At 40.2% G+C, this 22,525-nt stretch overlaps 1 protein-coding gene across 2 annotated transcripts; it reads right to left on the bottom strand.

The window, feature by feature from the left end:
• Window positions 1–4,869: 4,869 nt before the first annotated feature.
• ccnq (cyclin Q) lies at window positions 4,870–22,294 on the bottom strand. Of its 2 annotated transcripts, none has more exons than XM_036532378.1 (6): window positions 21,810–22,294; window positions 21,206–21,389; window positions 14,009–14,141; window positions 13,346–13,564; window positions 8,549–8,681; window positions 4,870–7,859 (listed from the first exon to the last, which is right to left on the bottom strand). In XM_036532378.1, the coding sequence occupies exons 1-5, from the start codon at window positions 21,931–21,933 to the stop codon at window positions 8,592–8,594; spliced, it is 750 nt and encodes a 249-aa protein (XP_036388271.1). In that variant the 5' UTR covers window positions 21,934–22,294; the 3' UTR covers window positions 4,870–7,859; window positions 8,549–8,591. The 2 variants fall into 2 exon arrangements, with proteins under 2 accessions (XP_036388271.1, XP_036388270.1); XM_036532377.1 differs by having other exon boundaries at window positions 4,870–7,870.
• Between the last annotated feature and the right edge of the window lie 231 nt (window positions 22,295–22,525).

Below are 22,525 nucleotides of genomic sequence, written 5' to 3' on the forward strand. Positions count from 1 at the left end.
TTACTACCTTAAAACATCTCCTTATCATATATCCTTATTTAATATCATAGATCATTCATTCACCATTTATTGCTTGTTACACCATCCATTTTGATGTCCAATGATGTGATTTTATGCATGTATAAATGGAACTCTCATAGTGTCACCTTACAAGTCATTATCTATCCATAACTTTACAGGATGTTGCCACAAGAGTTACTCATACCTCTGAACAAGTCAATCAAGACTGTCAACTTGTCGAATTCTGAGAAGAGTACAGTGATGCGTGCTTTCCAGGTTTTATTCATATCTGTTCCCGTTCTTGAAGATGCTGAGAGATGTTGTTGAATAACTGCTGTTCTGCTCTCTTCCTCCAGTGACAGCACATGTCTCTTAAGCACTTGGTTAAGAAGCAGTCTGCAAAACGCAGACATACACACACAAACAAGTGAAGATGTTATTTTAATGTTGATCTCTAATTTAAGCTCACGTAAACATTTTACAATATACTCAGTATATACAGTACAACCTAACTTCACATGCAGGGGCGGAGCCGATGGCTCATTGCAGAGGGGGTGAGGACCTGTAGTGGGCCCTTATACAGCCAATAGAGGTTATATACGTGACGTCCTAGTAGGCGGAGTCACTGCAGGTTACACCCACTGAGTGGCAGCGTTAGCGTTTAGTTTGAATGCCGCAAAAACACAAAAAACACATCTAAAATGGGAAAGAGCTGTTGTGCGATTGAATGTACAAATAGATTCAACAAGAAATCTTTTTACAGACTGCCGAAAGCTAAGGAAAAGAGAAGCAAATGGACCGCTGCAATTCGCAGAAACAACTGGAATCCAGGCACTGAAACGTGTAGGTTACAGCTTTCCATATAAAAGTTGTAATAAAATAAAAATATTTGTATAAACCTGTCCACATACAACCAGAATACCATTAGTGTCCTCATCACTTTAATTTCGCCAACAAATCCCACCTTGAAGTACGACCAAGCTTTTGCGGACATTCTAAAACGCTTAACGTGAAACGGCTTAACGTGGCTTAATGTTCCAAAAACAGCGATCAATGTTCACCACATTTCTCTCAGGCATCTCTTGTCATAAACACTTCCACCTGTCAAAAAATCAAAACCAAGAGAAATTTGGTGATCATTGATCGCAGTTTTGGAACATTATGCCACGTTAAGCGTTTTAGAATGTCCCGGCTTTTGTTCTGTCAGACACAGAACAGCTAGTCGCACTGTCCATGCGATGAGTCATGAGCACCATCGTTCAACCTTAACTAACTGGTGGGATCTCGCTACGTCCATTCTGCGTGATCGTGTCATGCTCCTGACCAATGAACATGCTTCATTCAACACAAGCAACACATTTTGCAAGGGGAGGGAGAGGGGACAAACTATTTGAACTGCCTTATAATATCAGCAATCTTATCAACAACAATATTCAGACCCCTAGAGATCACTAAATCTAGGGTGTGGCCACAGTTGTGGGTTGACCCAACAATATGTTGAGTAAAATCAAAAGAATGTAAAAGTTGCATAAATTCCATAGCCTTGCAGTCCGAGACGTTATCAACATACAAATTACAATCACCAGTTATAAGAACCATGGTTAGTAAAACAGACTGAGAGTAGTTCAGACATTTCGGGTAAGAATGAAGCTGTATGCTTTGGTGGTCGATAAATAGTAATCAACAGCACTGATGTTTAACTTTCCAATATAATAGCCTGATATTCGAAAGATGAAAAACTAGCTGAAAAAATGAAAAAAATAGCTGCCAGTCCCCCTCCTCTCTTACCCTCATGTATCGAGTGGATAAAACTAATTTGCAGGAGAGGCTTCAGTTAAGAGAGAGGCTCCATCTGAACCGAGCCATGTTTCAGTCATAAAAGTAAAATCTAGCTTCCATTCACTAATAAGACTTTTGTAGTAAATGATCTTATTAGTAAGTGCCCGGATGTTTAACAGAGCCATATTTACCTTTTGTTCATGGCTGAACTTTTTACTGGGCTACGACCTTTCAGGGGTACAATAATCAGACTAGACCTTCTCTTTGACTGTTTCTGTGCTTTGATTTTTCTATCAGAAATAGCAGTTTCAATTGTAGTCATATATATCTCATATATAGTCATCACAGTATGTATGACTATATGAGATTTTCAAGCAATGAATTTCTTGTCTAAATGTCTATGTATAGGAGTACCTTGTTTTTTCTTTGAAAAGTCCTACTGCCATAACAATAGATGGTTCATGAAGTTGTCGGCCAGCACTGACGTTCCGTTGTGACTTGGGTGAATAATGCAGGCCTACCCCAGAAACAATCCCAATTGTCAATAAAATCCAAATTGTTCGTAAAACACCAGGTTTTAAGCCAGTCATTTAGCGAAAACAGAAAGACTGAAAGCTTCAATGCCACGGTTGTAGACTGGAAGTGGGCCAGATATTATAATTTTGCAAGCAGAGAATTTTATCTTGCTGTGCAGTGAAATAAAGTCTTTCTTAAGGGATTGTGATCTCCATAGCCTGATGTTGTTTGTGCCAGGGTGAATAATAACAATAGCAGAGTGGTCTGTGTTGACTGTCGGGACTAAATGTGCAAAGTCAGAAACTCTCACTCCGGGGAAACAGTGTACTTTAAAATCATTTAAGAGTTTGTGGTCAATCTCAGTGTCCAGATTTCACACAATGGAGTCTCCGATGACAACAACATTATCCATCTTGTCCGATGTTGGCAGCAGTGAGGGTGACAAAGATGCAGGGGAGCTGAGAATTTCTGACTGGTTTGTGGTGGTAAGATCCGGGGCTGGTGGTGGAGGGAATCTCGGGGGGCCTTTACTGCCTCTGCGGCTCTGGCATACCCAAATTCCGTCTTGTGGGTGCAGGGGTGAAAAATGCTGCGTCTGGCCTGAGGCATCGAGGGGCCGGCAGGCACAGGTGAGAATTTTGTGGCGCAGATGTAGCCAGGGCACCTGCGCTGCAGCCTTGCGGCTCATCCTCATTGGCCCCAGCTTTGGGACTGGACTGGTTGGCTGCCCCAGCCATACGGGCACCTGTGCTGCCATGGCCTTGCAGCTCATCCTCATTGGACCTAGCTTTGGGACCGGAGTGGATGGCCGCCCCATACAGGTAGCATTACCGGCCCCTGCCGCCTCCAATATGGCCATTCTTGTGTTGAGCCGCATCTGTTGCTCCAGCAACTTGTGGATGTCCCCCTCCATAGTCCTCAGCTCTGCTTTGATGTTGTTACGTTCAGTTTCAGTGTTCACCTCACCGCTGCTCTCCATGTCTCTTGGTGTTTTTTCCATTCTTCTTGGTGATTTTTCTTGAAATCTTGGTGAAACTTAGTGATTTTTCCTGCCAAGATCACCTTTTAACAAAGGCGTATTCTCCTCAGACTCCAGTAATTGCGACATTGTTAACTAGCTAGAAAGGTACTGTAGATTGCTTTTCGATAGTGGGTAGCATTTGCGATTCAGAGTTTTCTTGCTAGCTACGCTTTCATTGATCAGACATCAAACAATCCCATTTGCAATTGTAGAGAATCAGAACATAGTAGATGATGTCCTTAGCAAAACTTGCAATAAATAAATGAATAAATAAATATAAATAATAATTTAAAAAAATAAATAGACAGACTTTTCTCCAATTCCTCAGAGAATCTCCCCGGCAAGTCACGCACTGCGTCTCATGGACAGTCACGCCTGAATTTGCGAAAACAGATCATTTCCTTAATACAACTGTATTATATTATCTTTTTGCACATTTGGCATTTTCACTTCACTTTCGAGTTTTCTGTACCAAGAGCTGATGGCATATTATACCTAAAAATTCCCCTGAAAGACACTGAAACCTCTTCTCCCAAAAATACACCTAACATGAAGGTATATGGGGCAAAGACAAGGATGTACATCAAAGAGTGCTGGTTTGGCTTTGGACACTCTAGATAAGAACCTTAATGAGCTAAAAGAAAAGGAGGGGTTGGATGTAAGTGATAAAATACTTTTCATTCCTTTATGCACACACTCATGCTTTCATGTACTGAAAGTGCATGTACTTTCACCAGCCCCATAGTTATCATCAACTGGATACCTGGAGGACAGACATGGATGCTGCTATCCCTGGCACTGAAGAATTCTAAGATGCTGAAACTCAGGTAACATGCATAAGTGTACCTGCACCAAATGGTTTTTTGCATGCATGTGGAGAAAACTTTTCCCCCCAAATTCCAACTCAAAGCTCATTAAATGTGGTAAAATTTTTCATTAAGACATTGTAACAGGAGCAGGAGGGAGTCAGATGCAGAGATCATACAAAACAAAGGGGTTCAAAAGACAAAGAATCTTTACTCGAAACAAGCAAACTTGGGCATAGGAAAGCACGCACGCACGCATGAGGCTGTCAGGAGAACGCCTGCTGGTTGTTGCAAGAAGCAGACTCGGAAACCCTGACAGACATTTGATAAAAAAATGACCACTGTTAGCTTTAATGGCTGTTATTCCAGTGTGGACAACCTTTAAACTACTGGCAGTGAATTTGCAAAAATGCATGAGAATGCAATGAGGAATGAAACACCAGACAATCCTATCCTCTTCTCTCTTTACATGCAATCTCTTGGCTCTATTACCTCCACACATGCCTTTTCATGCCACTTCTATTCTAACACAGCATAGGTCAGCGACACACAGGTGTCTGCATGCATCAACTTGCCTGAAGGACGTTTCAAGCTGGATGACGGACCACCACCTGAAGTTCAAATTGGCTAAGATGCTCTAAATCCTTGTATCACTTTCTGTTTATCTACTTATATTATTGCCATTATTCATGGATATTGTGTAATTTAATGACATGGTATATGACATGATATATGGTAATGCAAGTACTGACTGTAGTTTTCTAGGCAGTCTACTTTCAGATCAAGTTAACTTTTGTTGATGCTTGAATAGCATTGTGCATGCATTGTTCATATAACTTGTATGGATGCATTTCTCTTCTCTTGTGCTGGGAGTAGCAGCTGGATAAATGAATTAAATGCATGTAATGAAATGTGATGCAATGTAGAAGTACAGAGAGGGGCTGAAAAGAGACATGCAGGAGATCTGTTGCATTTATTGGATTTTAGTCCCGAGAGAATATTGCTTATCTCTTTGTGTCGCTGCTGGCTGTAGCCAGAGCCTCAGACATATTATTAAACACATTTCATATATTATGAAAATCGCACAATGGCACATACTGAGAACACTGCAGTAGTGGTGATGATATAGACAATTCTTACTCGCACCATACAAACCTTATTCACTTACACCATATAGGCCTTGTACACCTACCCACCCTACACACACCTTCTACACTTTCTCATCATATGCAAGCCTTCTACACTTTCCATAATGTGCTTCTTTGTTAGTCAAATGGTATCCATGCAAGGAGCCCTTGTAATCACTTTTTTAGAATGACCTTCCTCAATCACAGGTTTTCACTGGAAATCACATCTTAATGATTTGGAAAAACTAATCCTTACCCTTAAAATTCAGATTAAAATCATCCTCTCCATAAAAATTATACTTTTGTTTTGAATCTAGATCTCTAGATAGTTTTCCCAGCCTTCTGTCTGCCAAAAATAATGTAGTAATTTAGCTTAACAAATACCTGTGCTTAGACTGCATCACATGGCTAGCCTCTCAAAACATAAAAGGGAGCAAAGTGGATATTCAATATCATGTTATTATAAGAAAGCAACAGCGTCCAGTATAAAAAGCTTGAAAATTAAACCCAAAAACCATCATGAGGTGAAAGGGCAAATGAGGAACTACAGCTGTATACTTAGAACTGCACTCTGACCAGCCTTCTCATTACATATTTCCATAACCATTATGGAATCTAATGACTGCGTGACTCACTACCTTACCTTCTTATGACATCAACTCTTGATGCAATGGCATCCTTGTGCATACACTAAGAAAGAATAAAGCTCAGTAAATTTGGCAGAAAATACCCTGTAAATTGTTACACCTAAATGTACAGGCGAAGTAGATTAAGCCTGTCTAGATGGAGCTATTCCTTGTATAATCCATGTTGTTCAGATTTAGCAATTCCTTGTGCAGCTTTCAGTGAAAGCTTTCAAAACCTACCAACAGCTTTGCAAGAACTGTTGAAGAAGTAGAGAAGGTATGAAAAAGATACCATTCTTATCATGTAATAAAAAAGACCACAACAGATGAAAACGAGGTCTACACGAAAAGCATATCATGCAGAAAAGTAGAAGATTCATGTGGTAACATTTTCATTCTAATGCATATGAATAAGCACCAAACCCAGAATGCCATCAACAATAAAGACCTCTATCAATAATAGTGTTCCAGTTATAAGTTCCTCTGGGGCCTCCATGCCCACAGAGTCTGAGCTGAATCCACAGAGCAAAAGCGCAATGTCTGACATGCCCATGGAAGAAATGCATGCTGTCTGAGGTGAATCTACAGACTGAGTGTACACTGTCTGATATGTCCACAACAGACTTGCACTGTCTGAGGCCAGTCAACAGCACTCAGTGTGCTGGAAAAGCATTGATAGACATTAGGCCAAGCAACAGGGGCGTCTCCAAGGGGTGTCCAGGGGTGGCCATGGCCCCCCCACAAAAATGACTGGCCATCCCACTGGCCACCCCACTAGCCAATTTTTTTAAATATTGTTTTTTACATTTATTTAGGCTATTTGTAATAAATGTAATGTATTATATCTGTAATGACAGGACTTGTCCAAGTTCGAACTGGAAAAGTGTGTATTTTATTGTTTTTACTGCAGATTTCAGATTTTTGTTGTTTTTTCCTCTTGTAAGATGGATGTGTTTAAGTCCGGTCACCATAGGTCGCTATATATAAAATATCATTTAGTAGTACATTGCCATTTAAAACGTAACCATGTTTTTGTTGTTTTAATCCAGATATATTTTGTCATCGCCATTAATCGTGTTTATGCTTACAGAATCAAATTATCTACATAGCTTTTACCCACAATTGCATTGTATGTAGCTAGCTAACATTAAAAAAAAATCACTCATGCCAGATGCCACAGCCTCCTTGTGTCACTTAGTGTTGCCAAGCGTCCCGTATGATACAGAATCATTTCGTAATGAGGAGAAAAATATTGTGTTCAGTATCCATAGGTTTTAACTTCAAGGATTTAAATCCATAAATTCAGTTTGTTTAAATCCAAAAATCCAGTTTGTTCTATCGCATTTGGCCATTAAAAGTGAAATATCCGAGTCTGTTTTCATGAAAATGAATTGCTGTTATTACATCCCCCACCTCCGGCGGTTATCATGCTAGAGCCACCCCAAGATTTTCACTGGCCCCACCTGGCCACCCCACTGAACATTTTCTGGGGGCGCCGCTGCCAAGTCAAGAGCTGCAGCACTTTTTTTCCATTTAAAAACACCCACCTTGTGCCACGTACTTTTGAATTCATGGGTTTAATACTCTGTACATGCTTTTAAAACTGTCCCCAGCTCACTGGCAGCACCAATCCTTTCATGAAAGTAACAGTGGAGAATCCATTTCTAAAGGGCATTATTGTTCATCTTCTAGATAAAGCAATGATGATTTAACTTATATTTGAATCCTTCAGGTCAGTGACATGGCAAACGCCACACCATGTCATTTTGTTACGTTAATATTAAAAAAATAGAATTCCTTTAGCTTTGGTCCTTATTCCTTTTATGAAGCTTAACTTCTTTGTTTTTTTTCTTCTTTTTTTTTTTTTACTGTTTTTACATCCATCTACTCTTCAGCCCAGTCCATCTTTCTTCCACCGTCTGTTCAAGCATCCTTGGAGAGCACCCTTAGCAGGTCACCCCCTACTCCCCTCCACACACCGGGTCTGACAAGAGTCTACAAGACAAGATCATTTTCAATCAGAAATTAATAAGACAGTCAATACTAAAAAAAAGAAACATACACACACACACACACAAAGATATAGCAGAATGGATCACTGTCTTAAGAGGAGAAAAATAACTGTTTTACTACTGTCAGATTCTTCAAGTATTTTAAGGCCCTTTTAATTTAATATACTGTAATATATATGTAACATTATAGTGTTTTGCATTACTTCTTGTTCATTTAAAGTAAGGTGCTATAATATATGGGGACATTTCATTGTGTTTGTGATTATAATATGGAGACACAGCACTGTGTGTGACTAAGAGTTTGAGTCTTATTTCTGTGTCACATGACCCTGAATTGCAGAGGAACTGAGGAACACTGCTTTAATGCTTTTCATCCTCTACCTGCAGTCCCGATTAAGCCCCAGAGAGACCAATTCCTCTAGGTTCCCACTTGTCTCCATGCTGAATAAACTACAGTGCAGTTTAAAAAAAGAAAGTGGAGCATGGAGTTTTGAGGGAGATGGGGCATGGCTGCATGTTCTTATTCCACATCTTAAAGGACATCATTCAAGCACCCTGTCTCCTCCCTTAGTTCATTTCATTTCTCTTCTACAGTAGTAAACCATGAAGACCTGCACAACCTTCACAAACTGCACACAAAAGCAAAGAGGAGAGTTTTTACCTCTCAAACACATGCCTTTGGGCTGAATCTCCATCTCTGGCAGTCAGGTACACTTGGCTTCCATATCATACAGCTGGAGCAGTTCACAAATAATGGATTCAATATCTGAATTTGTAATATCTTCACAGAAAACCTGTGGGAAGAATAGAAATTATGATATCAAAAATTTGATAATGTATACAAAAAAGAACATTTAAAATCATCATCTGAAAGATACATGAACTGATGTGACCAGCAGAATGGACTTAGCCGGTATGCTCATCAAATCAGATTAAAGACCTTTATCTTTTTATATTCCATTATGATAACTACCTTCCACACCCCACAAGAGAGAATAAATAAATATTAATATAATCAATTTTACTGAGTGCTAAGATGACCCAATCTCTGCGCTTATGCAACTAAAGATCTAGCCAGCAGCAATCCATGTGTCTGCATGAATGCTCTATTCATCAGTAGATCCTTACAGTCTAGAGACATTTGTGGGAGTAACTTAAACATACAGACACAAAGGATATATCCAATTATGCTGTTCTTTATAGCTGATGGGGTGCAACTTTTCACCATGGAAGACAAAGGGTGAGAATAAAATACATCCACATTTGTAATACGTCACTATGGCCTTTCAGAGCAAGGATGAATGCAGTTTCTCTTTAGTTCTTCTGACTGTTTGCCCCAGTTCATCACTGCCAGCACCTTTGCAAATGCACTCAATCAAATTCAAAGACTTTTCAAGGACTTTCCAGGTCGAATTCCTTCAGACTCAAATATCCAAAATGGCATAGCCTGTGACTCAAATCAAGGTTAAATACAATTACACCACTAAATAATTTCAAAAAGAGCTTGCAGACTTTACAGAAATTCATAAATAATTCAACACACTTCATATAAATTGTTTAATAAAATTTAGCCTAATGCATTAGGATAATTCCTCAACAATTCATCAATTCTTCAATTCGTCTTTCTTGCATTCATGCAACAGGCTACTTTTGCATGCAGCAAGCTCAGTTTCACACCAACAGGAATGAGAGTTTATGCCATAGACTTTACTTAGTGGTCAAACGTGGGTTTTTGTACCAGTATGTTCAAATTGTATTAAAGGATACAATAATACGGGGAGATTACATTGTGATATTGAGGATAAATGATAAAAATAGTGATGTACACTTTGCAGTAGTAGAAATATCACATTTAATACTTTAGTAACATTTTGCATTAATTGTAGTCAGTTGTGTGGAATAATTTATTGTTTACTGAACAATGTTCTTGGCCACAGACTCAACCTGCCTAACGTCATTACAGTTTTGCAGTTTTGATACAGGTGAAGTGAAGGGGCTGTACAACTGTTCTAACTGTACAGTGAGTTTTGGTCAGACAAGTTTCCTCTCAATCCTCACATGGGAGTTGGGTTAAAATTCCATTCCAGCTCAGCAATGGATAGAGTGCACCAGCGGTGACTGGTGGATGTAAAAGTAGGGGAGGAAGGAAGGTGCACTTGGTGAAGTTTGGTGGTGGGGTGTTAGTGAATACATATGCAGGCATGTAGAACCCAGACACATTTAAAGCAGCAGTAAGGAGTTTTGGTCTACAACTAGTGAGCTGACTACCTAAAAGACATACAAATATACAACAACAGCACAGTAAGCGCTGACAAAAGCTTGCTAGCATTCTAATTGGTGTCTTTTTGCTATATAGTTGGCAATGTTGTGCTGTGAAAGCAGTTCTTACATTTTCAAGGGGTGGTCTGACCACAGAACTACATAGTGCATAGCCTGGGGGGCTAGTGGGAATGACAGTTGTGTTCTGTCCTTCACATGACCATATACTATAAAAATGAATTTGAAGATGACACCAAAACTATTTGCCAATAAAAACATACCTAAAAAGTGGTAAATTTCTGCTTTCTGTTGTTTTGAAATTGTACCCTTGGCCCTGTACATCTCGCCCTGCACAAACTCGAACAACGACTGCGCATCTTGCCCGCTCAACACATTGAAAAAACCCAGAAAATGTTCCTGAATAGTTCCCTGATGGTCTACATATCTAACGATGACTGAGAGCTGTGAATAACAACTTATGTCTGTGGTTTCATCAATTTGCTTTTAACTGAGGTGGCTATTGCTGAAATCGAATCGTTTTGGATGGTTTTAGACATGCTGGTAAACACGGATGAAGACTGCAAATGCTCTGTAAGTAAATCGTCATATTGTGCAATCACCTCGGCTAGCTCTTTTAGTTTCCCTTGTCTGAACAACTGAACTGAACTCGATATGCCCCCTGAATGCCAACTCTTGCATGCCCAGATAAGCAGTGGCATCAACCAGGTGCTTCAGAGTATCTCTATTACGACACACTTTTGCATTGCGCTGCGCCGTTTGCAATCGTACACTCTCATCCACAACATGATCGATTGGCATCCTGCCCAGCAATTTCAATCTAACTGCAACACCAACGTCATCAATACATCCAAATTCTTTATATCACTAAATCCCTGAACAGACCATGTTTGAGATTTCCCCATTAGCAGGCAAGGTCAGCAATACAGACGGTTGTTCATTAGGCTGCCAGTGAGCCATGGGTATTTCTCATAGCACGTGGTTTTGAACACACACAGCAGTAGGGGGTGCTGTCGGTATTTTGACACAGGGAGACGATTTTTGTGACTTCAAAGTGTTAAAATAGTAATATTATCAGTATTTTAACAGATTAATCTGTTAAACTTATGTGTATTTATTTTTCTCTTGGAAGTTTATTTTTCTCTGAAACTTCAGGGAGTATGGTCCTCCCTTTCCTCAATGGACGAGCCTCCTCTGGAGTGCACCTTGATTAAAATGAATGTCAGATTTAGTGTTTTGCACATAGAAGACCGCCTAGGAGTACTCATTTCTGTTGAAAAATTGCAATCACATTTTGAAAATGTTATTGAATTGACATTTGCTAATTTAGCTAGTTTCAGGCTCATAAAGTGTGGCTCTGCAACATTAACAGAGTAGTAGCTAGTTTCCCAGCTAGCTAACTTATCCATTTGACCCAGCTAGCTATCTATCTACCTACTATGGCTGACAGAAATACACTTAATGACCTTGCTTGCTCGGCAGCCTAGATTTCACCAAATTTTCCTCTAGTGGTATTATGCTGGAGGATGAATAAAAATGTTTCTGTAACACATAATACTGCACAAAAATGAACAGGAATGTTGCTATGTTAGCTATTGATACAAGTAATCAAAATTCATATTGCCTACTTGCAAGCTTTATCTTTCACATACATGGTGTATAGCCTGTTACAGAAACTGCACTCTAATTAAAGTGTATTTTCCTGTTTTGAAATGAGCTGTAATGTAGAGGGACTCAACTCAGCAAATAGCTCTGATAAACTTCGCTATGCTACTTGACTCAGGTGAGGCACATAAACTCTTGCTGGAGCAGTGAGACCATGTCATATCTGATCCAGCCACAACCCAATCATGAAACTGTATCACACTCAATTAGCAGGCAGGTGGAGTTGCAAACAAGTAAAGGGATCAAGTAAGGGATGGTGAGACATGCTGCATTTCAGACTCAAAAGTATTTACAGCTAACTATAAAACCCATACTAGAAACCAATAACTACAATTTCACTTCTTGCAAAAAATACCTGTGCAAAAACATTCCACTGCAAACTATAACTATGAATTCAAGTACTTTCAATGACCCATATGCATTTTCAAAAACATTTATGGCTTTTTTTCTCAAAAAAGAATTTTCAAGGCCTGTGGGAGCCCTGGGATGCAAAATTTCCATTAGCTCAACACTGATGTGTTTAATGTTATGTTACTGAAACACACACATGCATCTTCTATTGACACACAGGATTAAGTTGTATTAAAATGCAGTCTGATGTACAGTTTCGGGCCAGCTTCCAAAATAGTCTAACCTCAGATGGTATGTTAATTTTGTCAGTGAAAACTATGATTAAAACTATTTGTTAAGGACCTTTTCCCCACAATGAAGATGTAACAATAACTAGATGAAACACTATTTTCTAATGAAACTGCAACAGAAAAATATTCAGTGATGGAGAAAGAGACATTCAATTTACCGTTAAGCTTTTACATGGTATATGTTTAGTCAAATCGTACGCATGCATGACTTGCAAAATGTAAAGCTAATGTAAGAATGGCTTTAAAAATGTAAGCCATTCTTATGTTAGGTTATGTCAATATTTACAGATTTAGATGAGATTGCAAGCTCATCTAAAGTTTATATGCTTAATGAGGAGGTATGGACAGTACAATGCTATCATTATGACCATAAGTTCAAGGGGACACACAGCAGCCTTAAGTATGAAGAGAAATATGTTTTTATATGTTTTATATGTTTGAAATATGTTTTTATATGTTTTAAAACATACAAAATATGTTTTATATGTTTTAGTAGTGAACAAACTATCCAAGCCTTACAGCCTTTCCTCACTGGTTTAACTTCCTTGTGTTCAGTCTAGCTTGCTATTGCTAAATAGTCCAAAAAAAAAAAAAACTGACTAAAACTAAATCTAAGAAGACTGCCCACATTAACACTGCTCAGACGCCACTCATAAACCAACAGACTTTCCCTTCTCTGCAGTGCAATAATTCAACCTCTAGGAAACATTCCCTGAATACTTGAGCCTGCACAAATAACTTTGTGTACCATTGTGTACCATGAGGTTTACCATGAAATTTGTGCATGGGAAAAGTTTACAGCTAAATGCATGCTTTGGTTGCATGCTATGATTTACAATTTATGCTGCATCTCACCCACTTAACTCACAACTGACCTGCCACCACTCCACAGCTCCTGCGGGCACCTCAACCCCATAGCTGTGTAAGGCCAGGTAGAGCACTGCCAGAGCAAGGTGTTGAGGTGGATGAAGCACACACAGAGGGCTGTGGTAGCTGTCCTTCAGCAGGGCCCAGGCCGTCTCACAGATAGGAGTGCGGGCCCAAGCATGCCTGTTTAGGAGGGCCTTCAGTGACAGGAGGTAGTGCAGCAGATACTGCAGGCAAGAAAAGGAATGATGACATACTCAGACCCACTACAAAAACACAACAATATCAACAAACCCATCCACACATACACAGCGTAACTACACACACTCACACAATGACCACAAAATGTAACATCAATGAACCCACTCACAACCACACACACACACAAACTCACGCACACACACACAGTGTAACTACACACAGTCACACAATGACCATATAAACACAAAATATCATCCCCAACCCAAGGCCCACAGTGACAACAACCACAACAACAACAACAATAACATGGCCTTGGTAGGAAAATGTTTCATTTCACCAGTCTGGAGAAAGGGGCAGTCAAATGAGCAAACCAGTAAATGACAAAGTAATACGAACAGGCATTTCTGCTGTCTTTTTTCATGACTTATGATATTATGTGTAACAGAGAAAGCCAGTAAGAGGCTACCCACCTTATGAGGGTACTGGAAAGAGACGTGGAAGTTGAGCTGACGGAGAATAAGGAGCTCGCACTGGACAATGCTGTCCCTGAGCTCCCAGAACTGGCTGTCTAACTCCAGAGGCTCACTGCCTCTATGCAAATACCTGGCAAAGAAGGAGGGAGGGAGGGAGGGGGAGGGAGACAAAGAGAGAGAGAGAGAGAGACATTTTACATAAAAATGAGTCAACATTTCACCTTAACATCCTTCATCTTCATCATAAGCTCTTCTGAGGGAAAAATGATGAATGTTTCAACTATTAAGAATCGATCTTTCAGAACTGCATTTTTTTTTTTTTTGGTTGCTTTTTATTATCTTACCTTAAACTGGTGGTAGCATACGGAGGGCAAAATGAAGTGGCTCTCGGTTAATACAGGGTTGTCTTGCTTGCTTGAATTGTACATGGTGGTGGTTGTGTGCTATGTAAGGGGAATACGTGATTCTTGTGAATAATCGCATGATTTGGCGTTGAACCTTGAAGTGTCCTCTTTGATCTGGTGTGGTGTGAGGTTTGTACTGTTTTAAAGACCCTGGTTGGACCAGAGCTACTGAATGTCAGTTGCTCCCCTCTGGTTACTCTCGCCTGAATAGTGTAAATGAATTTATAATAAAGATCCATTTTAACAAACTCTGTCTCTGTGGTGTGGTGTGTGCCCTGGGATTCCTGAGTCGTAGTGGTTGGCAACACTTCTTTAAGCTCTTGCATGGTTGACTTGCACAGGTCCTCCTGATCAGTCATCATCATCACAGGCAGAAACCATAATTACTGCATACTAAATAGATACAGTACTACATGCCCTTTCATGTTCCTGTGTATTACACATCCGAAGCTAAACAGCTCGGGTCCACTCGTGACCTGACTAGGGACACCCCTCTCTGATCCCCAACAGGTTAACAGGCTAACACACTCCTACAGTACTTGGAGAATACATACAGAGCTCTATATCACAATTCCCAAAAAGTCTGCAACTTCACACAAGTTGTACAACTTACTAGGGATGTAATGATATAGCGAATTTCATGATATCGCGATAAAAAATGTGTTGATGCCGTCGAGGGACTGTGACGAAATCTACCAATATATTACATGGTTATTTCATTAGTATAGCTGCATTCTACTATCTCTCCTTGTCAAAAATTGTATTGTTTTTGTTTTGCAATTGTACAGGGGCGGTTTGTTCCTTAGGGCAGTCGGGCGACGCACCACCAAAGGGGGAAAGGGAAGAAATCACATTGTACCACAGTGTTGCTAGCTGTGACTGGTCTAGACAGTTTGTGCTGCCTCTGAATATCATAGTCCAATCAGCATCAAGTCGTGTTCTGTGGAGCCCCGTTTCGGGCGCTTTCAGTCAGTCAGTTGAAAATAGCCCAGATCGCTCTGATAGACTGTCATGTTAAGGCAATTTTTTTTCGAACTGCAGGCACTGCAATACAATCTGTATTGGTTCCGTGTGGGCTTGCACTAACGTGCTGTCGTCATACGTAACCTGGTGTAGGGATTGCCAGGGCAGCCAGTGATCTTGTCACATTCAAGGTCAACATGGCTAATGTTACCTCAACTCAGAGCAACTTGATCGTGTCATTAAGAGAAATACCGTTCAGTCGTCGTAGTAATCAGGATAAATTGGCAACTAAAGAATTAGGACCACCCACACCAAATTTAAACATCAAGCAAGTATCTACAAAGGGGGGGAAACTGTATCACTGGGGATTTTCACGGAGATGGTATGAGCAGAAAACGTGGCTAGCAAGACGTTTAATTGTGCTATACAATAAACAAAAGATATAACTATTTACAATAATAAACAAACAACACCGGGCATTATTCCCAGGTGCCTCCTTCCTTCACAGGCTCACAGAGTTTATACTCTCCTACAGCCTTCTCCCCCAAATGACAGAACTTGGGTGCTTAAATAGCCTGAGCCCTGCCCTGGACTAGCCCATTACCTGGGTCAAAATATTAAAATCAATTTACAGGAATAAAACGACATTATAACAATTCATCCCACAATGAAATACACACGTTCCATTGACAAACCCACATGTTTTGTTCCAAATAAACAGATTGCTGCATAAAAATTTACATTGGCAGCACAATCTCCCCCTTCCATGTTTCAACACATGGGAACTACGCTACCCATAATACTATATAATTCCCATGATCCATCTACACACTCCTTTTGCCTGTTCCCGGTAGCAGCTCTAACCCACAGGTGAGTCATTTCAAACTTAATTGCAATTATTACATTTGTTTCAAAGTAACAATTATAATTGCTGTCTGTTAAATTAGCAAACCCGATCGCTTGTTTTCGTGTGCACCCGAAACAAACGCTTGTGTTCACTACCTTAAAGTTTTAACAAATCCAAACAACAAACAAACAATCCAAACATATATGGCTGTAGCAATCTTATACATAGAGGTAAGTCTTCTTTCCTCTTGCAGGACTGAACACATCTCACTAGCTGAAGAAATAACCGAAGCCATTTAAACCGAGTCCGTGTATAGCTTACTGGCTGGCTTACCAGCCTGCGCTATCAGGTCACTTCAGCTGGTTCAGAATGCTGCTGCACGCCTGGTTTTCAACCTCCCAAAACATTCTCATATCACTCCGCTACTCACTGCAGTTCACTGGCTTCTGGTAGCAGCCCGCATCCAGTTTAAGACACTGGTACTGGCTTACCAGGCCACAAGTGGCTCTGCCTCCTCCTACCTTCAGTCTCTGATCACTCCATACACTCCAACTAGATCTCTCCGCTCAATTCACTTCGGGAACCTGGCAGCCGTTCCACTCGGCCACATCTTTTTTCTGCCCTCGTTCCATGGTGGTGGAATGACCTTCCTCACCCAATCAGAACTGCGGAATCACTCGCCATCTTCCACAGGAGCCTGAAAACCCACCTTTTCAGAATCTACCTGTCCCCTATTGTGTAACCTTTCTGTTAGGTTTCTAAAAAAAAAAAAAACCTTCTGTACTAACCCTGTCTCTATGTTGCAGGTTTTGTTTGCACATTTCTGTTTTATTGTCGCAGGATATACAGGAGCATGGTACTGTAAATAATTAATTTGCATTCCTACTGTGATCTTTTGCCTTTGAGGAAGTTAGCTAAACCTGTTTGATGCACTAATTGTAAATTGTAAATTGTTTTGCCTCATTTCTCAAATCTGTTCTCGCTGTTGTGTACACGCCCCCTACACTCTGATTTGCTAAAGGGTCAAATGCTTTTCACCAACAGCTGATGCCGATTCTACATGTTGAATTGGGACCAACAGCCATCACCAATGACCAACTACAGATTAAGAGGGGAACACTGCAATGATTACAGGTGATAGTCCGTCACCTATGGTTTTTGACCGACAGTGAGATGTGTGTGTCCTTAGGTTAATATTACTATTTCATATTATATTAATATTATGTTAATATTATTTCCAACAAGAACAGTTTCAGAAAAAAAACGGTTTGGTCTCAATTGCTTTGGTAGCAAGAATTTGAGGACAAACCCTAAACTCACTTGCTGTACTAAGTGAGTCGGCAATATTTTAAATGTTCTAGACTGCCCTGGTGAACTTAATTCAACAAACTTGTGTCGTTCACATTTGTAAATTTTACACTGAATTAAACATTTTACTTTGTGAAACTTTTTGCCCACTGAGGACACTGAGGGGTGTGATGAAGGAGAGTCCCACACAGCAACTCAGGACACCAGGTGGCAGTCACTGACAGAGGAAGAGGCAGGTCAAGGGGAGTGGTGTGAAGTGACAGGCAAGGGATTACTTCAGGACAGAGTGTCCAATAGCACTGAGGACAAATTCAAATGTCTTCAAATTATGGTTTGGGCTACAGAGACCTTTGATTTTTTTTCATTTCACTGTTTCCCCCGACATCCTCCATTTATTGGTTGAAGAAATAAAATCAATACCCTAAGGGTGCTACTAACTGGTGCTAGCACATCTTTAGCACTATTCTCCCATCTCAATGATTGGAGACCTATCCCCCTGGGGTTCAGATACAGCTGTATGCAAAAGTTTGGGCACCCCTGCAGGGCTCCAGATGGTGACTAAAATGGTCACCAATGTAACTAACTTTTTAATTTTGCGGTGGTTGAAGTATCGGCTGTACAGATGAACAGAAACAGTGTGGTTGACGATTAGTTTAAAGTCACATTTATCGGGTTAAAAATTTGAAGTGTTAACTTTATTAATGGTGTTTAGTTTAGTTCAGTTTGATGTAGTTTAGTTCAATGGAGTTTAATTTATAAGTTAGATGTAGCTAACTGCATAGTTAGCTAACGTTAGCCAGCTGGCAAGACGACGAAATGCACGAACGAAAAATCAGACTTTTCTCACTCCCTGCTCGTCCAAACCCAGCCTCCTCTACATCAGATGCCGACGATGTCAAGACCAACTCGACCAGTGAAAGTTCTCAAATGACATTTGAATCATCCCAGCCCGATTCAATCAGTGTGCAGTGCTTTACAGGTGATAACCAAGCACAGCGAGTGGAGCCTTCCTCTCCCATCCCTGTGGCTCCCATCCCTACAAGACAGTTTAAATCAGCTTAGCTACAAGAGTTCGCCTGGTTACGTTATGACAAGGAGAAAATGTACTGCACCTTTTGTGCTCAAGTAGGACAAGAGATTGCTGGTAAAACAAAGTTCATTACCGGATCAAGTCATTTTAAAAAAGAAACCGTGATGAAGCATGGTGACAGAAAAAAAAAAAAAAAACATAAGAACACCAGGGATTGTGTCATTGCTCGGTCTGCCCCTCGTGCCACCCCAATAGTGAAAGCAGTGCAATGTGCTAGTGATAAAGTTGCAGAAAAAGAGATGAGGGAATTGAAAATAAAATTCAACGCAGCCTACATGATTGCAGTGGAAGAAATGCCTTTCACAAAGTTTAGCTCTCAGATTCTATTGATGAAGAAGAATGGCATGGATGTGTCAAAGACGTATGATAATGTTACAGCATGTAAAGAGTTTGTAGGTTGCATTGCAGATGAATTTAAAAGCAGTGTGCTGGAGGAGGCTTTAAAGGAAAATTACATCTCTGTTATAACTGATTGTGGAACAGATGTCTCAGGAAAAAACAATGTTATTGTATACTGTAGGCACTTATCTGATGGAACAGCTGTGACCCGTCTAGTAGGGTTGGCCAAACTTGATCAGTCATGCAGAAGGAACCCTAAATACTATCAAGTCGCTGCTTGAAAATGCAGATCCACCCAATCCAAACTGGTGGATACACAAAATGAGTGCTTTTGGAGCAGATGGTGCAAGCATTAACATGGGTGCAAAAGGAGGAATAGGGGCATGTTTCAGAGGTGATAACATGTCCTGTCCTTTCACCGTCTACCTGTCTGGAACTGGCAATGCTAACAGACAAGTGGTACTAACACCAACCCAATACTGTGACTGAATGTAATGGAGTTACAATTTTAAGGGATATGACATAAGAACATATGATGACGAGAACAGGCCATTCGGCCCAACTAAGCTCGCCATTTCTTAATTAAAGAGTATCCAAAACTGCATCGAGTCTAGACTTGAACACAGCAAGGGTCTCTGCCTCAACTACATGACCTGGCAACCTATTCCATGTATTGATAACTCTTTGTGTAAAATAATATTTCCTTATATCAGTGCGGAACTTACTCTTAACTAGTTTCCATTTAGGTCCTCTTGTTTTACAGACTGAACTCACCCTAAAGAATCTATTATAGTTAACCTTATTGATTCCTTTTATAAATTTAAATACCTCAATTAAATCACCCCTAAGCCTCCTCTCGCTTAGTCTAAATAGGTTAAGTAACTTGAGTCTTTCCTCATAGCTTTTATATTTCATGCCAGGAACTAATTTAGTTGCCCTTCTTTGAACCTTTTCTAGAGCTTTGATATCTTTTTTATAGTGCGGTGCCCAGAACTGCACACAGTATTCCAGGTGCGGTCTGACTAAGGCATTGTATAATTTCAATATAACCTCTTTAGATTTATACTCAATACTTTTGGCTACATATCCCAGCATCCTGTTGGCCTTTTTTACTGCTACAGCACACTGCCTAGATCCAGCTTGGGTCAACCATTACTCCCAAGTCCTTTTCAAATTGAGCACATTCTAGTTTTTTTCCACCCATGAAGTAGTCTTATCTAAGGTTCTTATTTCCTACATGCAAGACTTTACATTTATCTAAATTGAATATCATCTGCCAGGTATCTGCCCACTTTTGGATGCTGTTTAGGTCTTCCTGTATTACCTTAGTTGATTCTATACTGTTGGCTAGACCCCCTAGTTTTGTGTCATCTACAAATTTTACTATTTTACTACTAACCTCTGCATCAAGATCATTTATGTATATAAGAAATAGCAAAGGCCCCAACACCGATCCCTGCGGGACTCCACTTCGTACAGGACCCTGCTCTGATACAATTCCTCCCACAGTTACAGTCTGCTTTCTATTAGACATTGCCTAGCGACATTGGTAAATAAAAGCTGCATGTTCTTTACGTGTTGATGACGTAAACGGACCAGGGTTCGCAACCAAAAAATGTAATGTGAAAGGAGACCAGCAGGGGCAGGGGGGAGGGGGAATAATCGCACTTGAGTTTGGACCAGCAAAACAGACCAAGTGTGAAAACAGCCATAGATGATCCAAGAAAGAATATAATTATAAAAATAATAATAATCATCATCATCACCACAGCATGTTTTTAATGAATACACTTTTCTGGTAATGGGCATGTCTGTAAAGAACAAATTTTGATTAGCCAAACATACAATGAAAGAAAATGATACCAAAAAATCATTTGAATAAATATTACAGAAAAACAATACATTAATAATATCATATTAAACATGAATAAAAACAATATGTCTTGACTATGAAGATGGATTGCAGATACCAGACAGCTCCAATATCTGCAACCCGTCAAGCCATCTCTACTAGCAAACGAGCTCTACCAAGTGTCTGTGCTGGTGAGTTAGAAAGACTTGAGAGACCATGAGATTTTTATCCCTGACACCATCAAATTTCACACACTTGAATCCTGAGTTACACTTCACTCTATTGTGTGAGTCCTGTGTTTTTTCGTGAAAGTTGCGGTAATATATATCTGGCCCAACAGCACACCTAAATATTCAGACCCAGGTGAACTATTCACACGCGCTGGACTCACCTGTGGCAGACATTGATTATGTCCCGTGTTCTTAGATGCTGTTCCTCCACCTTGCCGGCCAGATAGATGGCAGACATGGCCACTAGGTAGGGCTCGTACATCCGTAAACTGGCTGACTGGAAGAACCGGTGGTACAGGGCACATGCAGTAGCCACGGGCACCGAATGCATCCCCAGTTTTACTCCTACAACGAACAAGGAAAAGCACGCAGACGTTTCTAGGTACTCAGCTTTATTATATCATGTCGCGAATAGCAGTCTCTTATTGACCTAGCTAAAGAGCCAACCTTGCCGTAGAGATACTATGAACTGTTACCATGAGGGAACAGGACACATACCGCTGGCTAGACTTAGCAAGCTAGTTAACTGTCCAGCAACCTGAGGTAAAGCGGTTTGCTTTAGTCACTTGCTAGCTGTTTTTTTCCTCCTTGATGTTAGTTATATGAGTGAAATAGAACAACTAGCAAAATAAACTAAACTACGTAGCTGGAGATAATAATGACATGGCAAACACGATTAGCTTGCGAGCCGTTTCTCCCTTTCCTTTCGATACACATTAGCAGGCTAGTTATCTCGGTTCTCATTCAAAAAGTATATTATTGTACCGGTTTCCATGATAAAGCGACAGACACGGAAATGTGTCTTCTTGTCCGCATTGAAACTGGATTCAGAAGCTTCACAGGGAATTGTATCGGTAGGCACGGCGTTTTCACATGGTTCTGCCTCCATGGCATTGATTGAAATCAAAAAACATGGAAGTTGCCCAGTCTCACCAGCGTCAAGTCAGAGCCATGTAGAGAGTCGCGTCATCTCCGTTCACTCCATTTTTTTACAGCAATGGCGGATCGAAGAGTCTCTCAGTAGTTCCCGGAAGTTGTTTGTAAATACTAGCAGCGCAGTAGAGTGGCAGAAGAATAGACCGTTTGTGATGCACTTTTAAAGGGTAAGATGTTTAAAGAATCAGATTGTGTATTATTAGCACATCTGAATCAAATTAACGTGTGCATTAAAGCATGTTAGTGGATTATCCCCCACTACATTAGTAGATTTAGGGAACGTTAACAGATAACAGATCAGGATACTGGATAAACTTAGCAGCACATAACATTAACCACGAACAGCCTATTAATTGTAAATTCCGTTCTCTTAATGCCATTTCATCCAACGTTGTGGAATTAGAGGAAAAGGCTTCTAAACGTGATTTTTTTGTAGGGTGGGGGGAGTTAAATATTAATAATTAATATTAGTTAAATATAACATTGGGGCATGTGATTGTAGAGTGGTGGAGAGGGAAGTAAAGCTGGTTTTATATTGGACATTC

This window comes from Megalops cyprinoides, chromosome 6 (assembly GCF_013368585.1).
Source record: "Megalops cyprinoides isolate fMegCyp1 chromosome 6, fMegCyp1.pri, whole genome shotgun sequence".
Classification (NCBI taxonomy): domain Eukaryota; kingdom Metazoa; phylum Chordata; class Actinopteri; order Elopiformes; family Megalopidae; genus Megalops; species Megalops cyprinoides.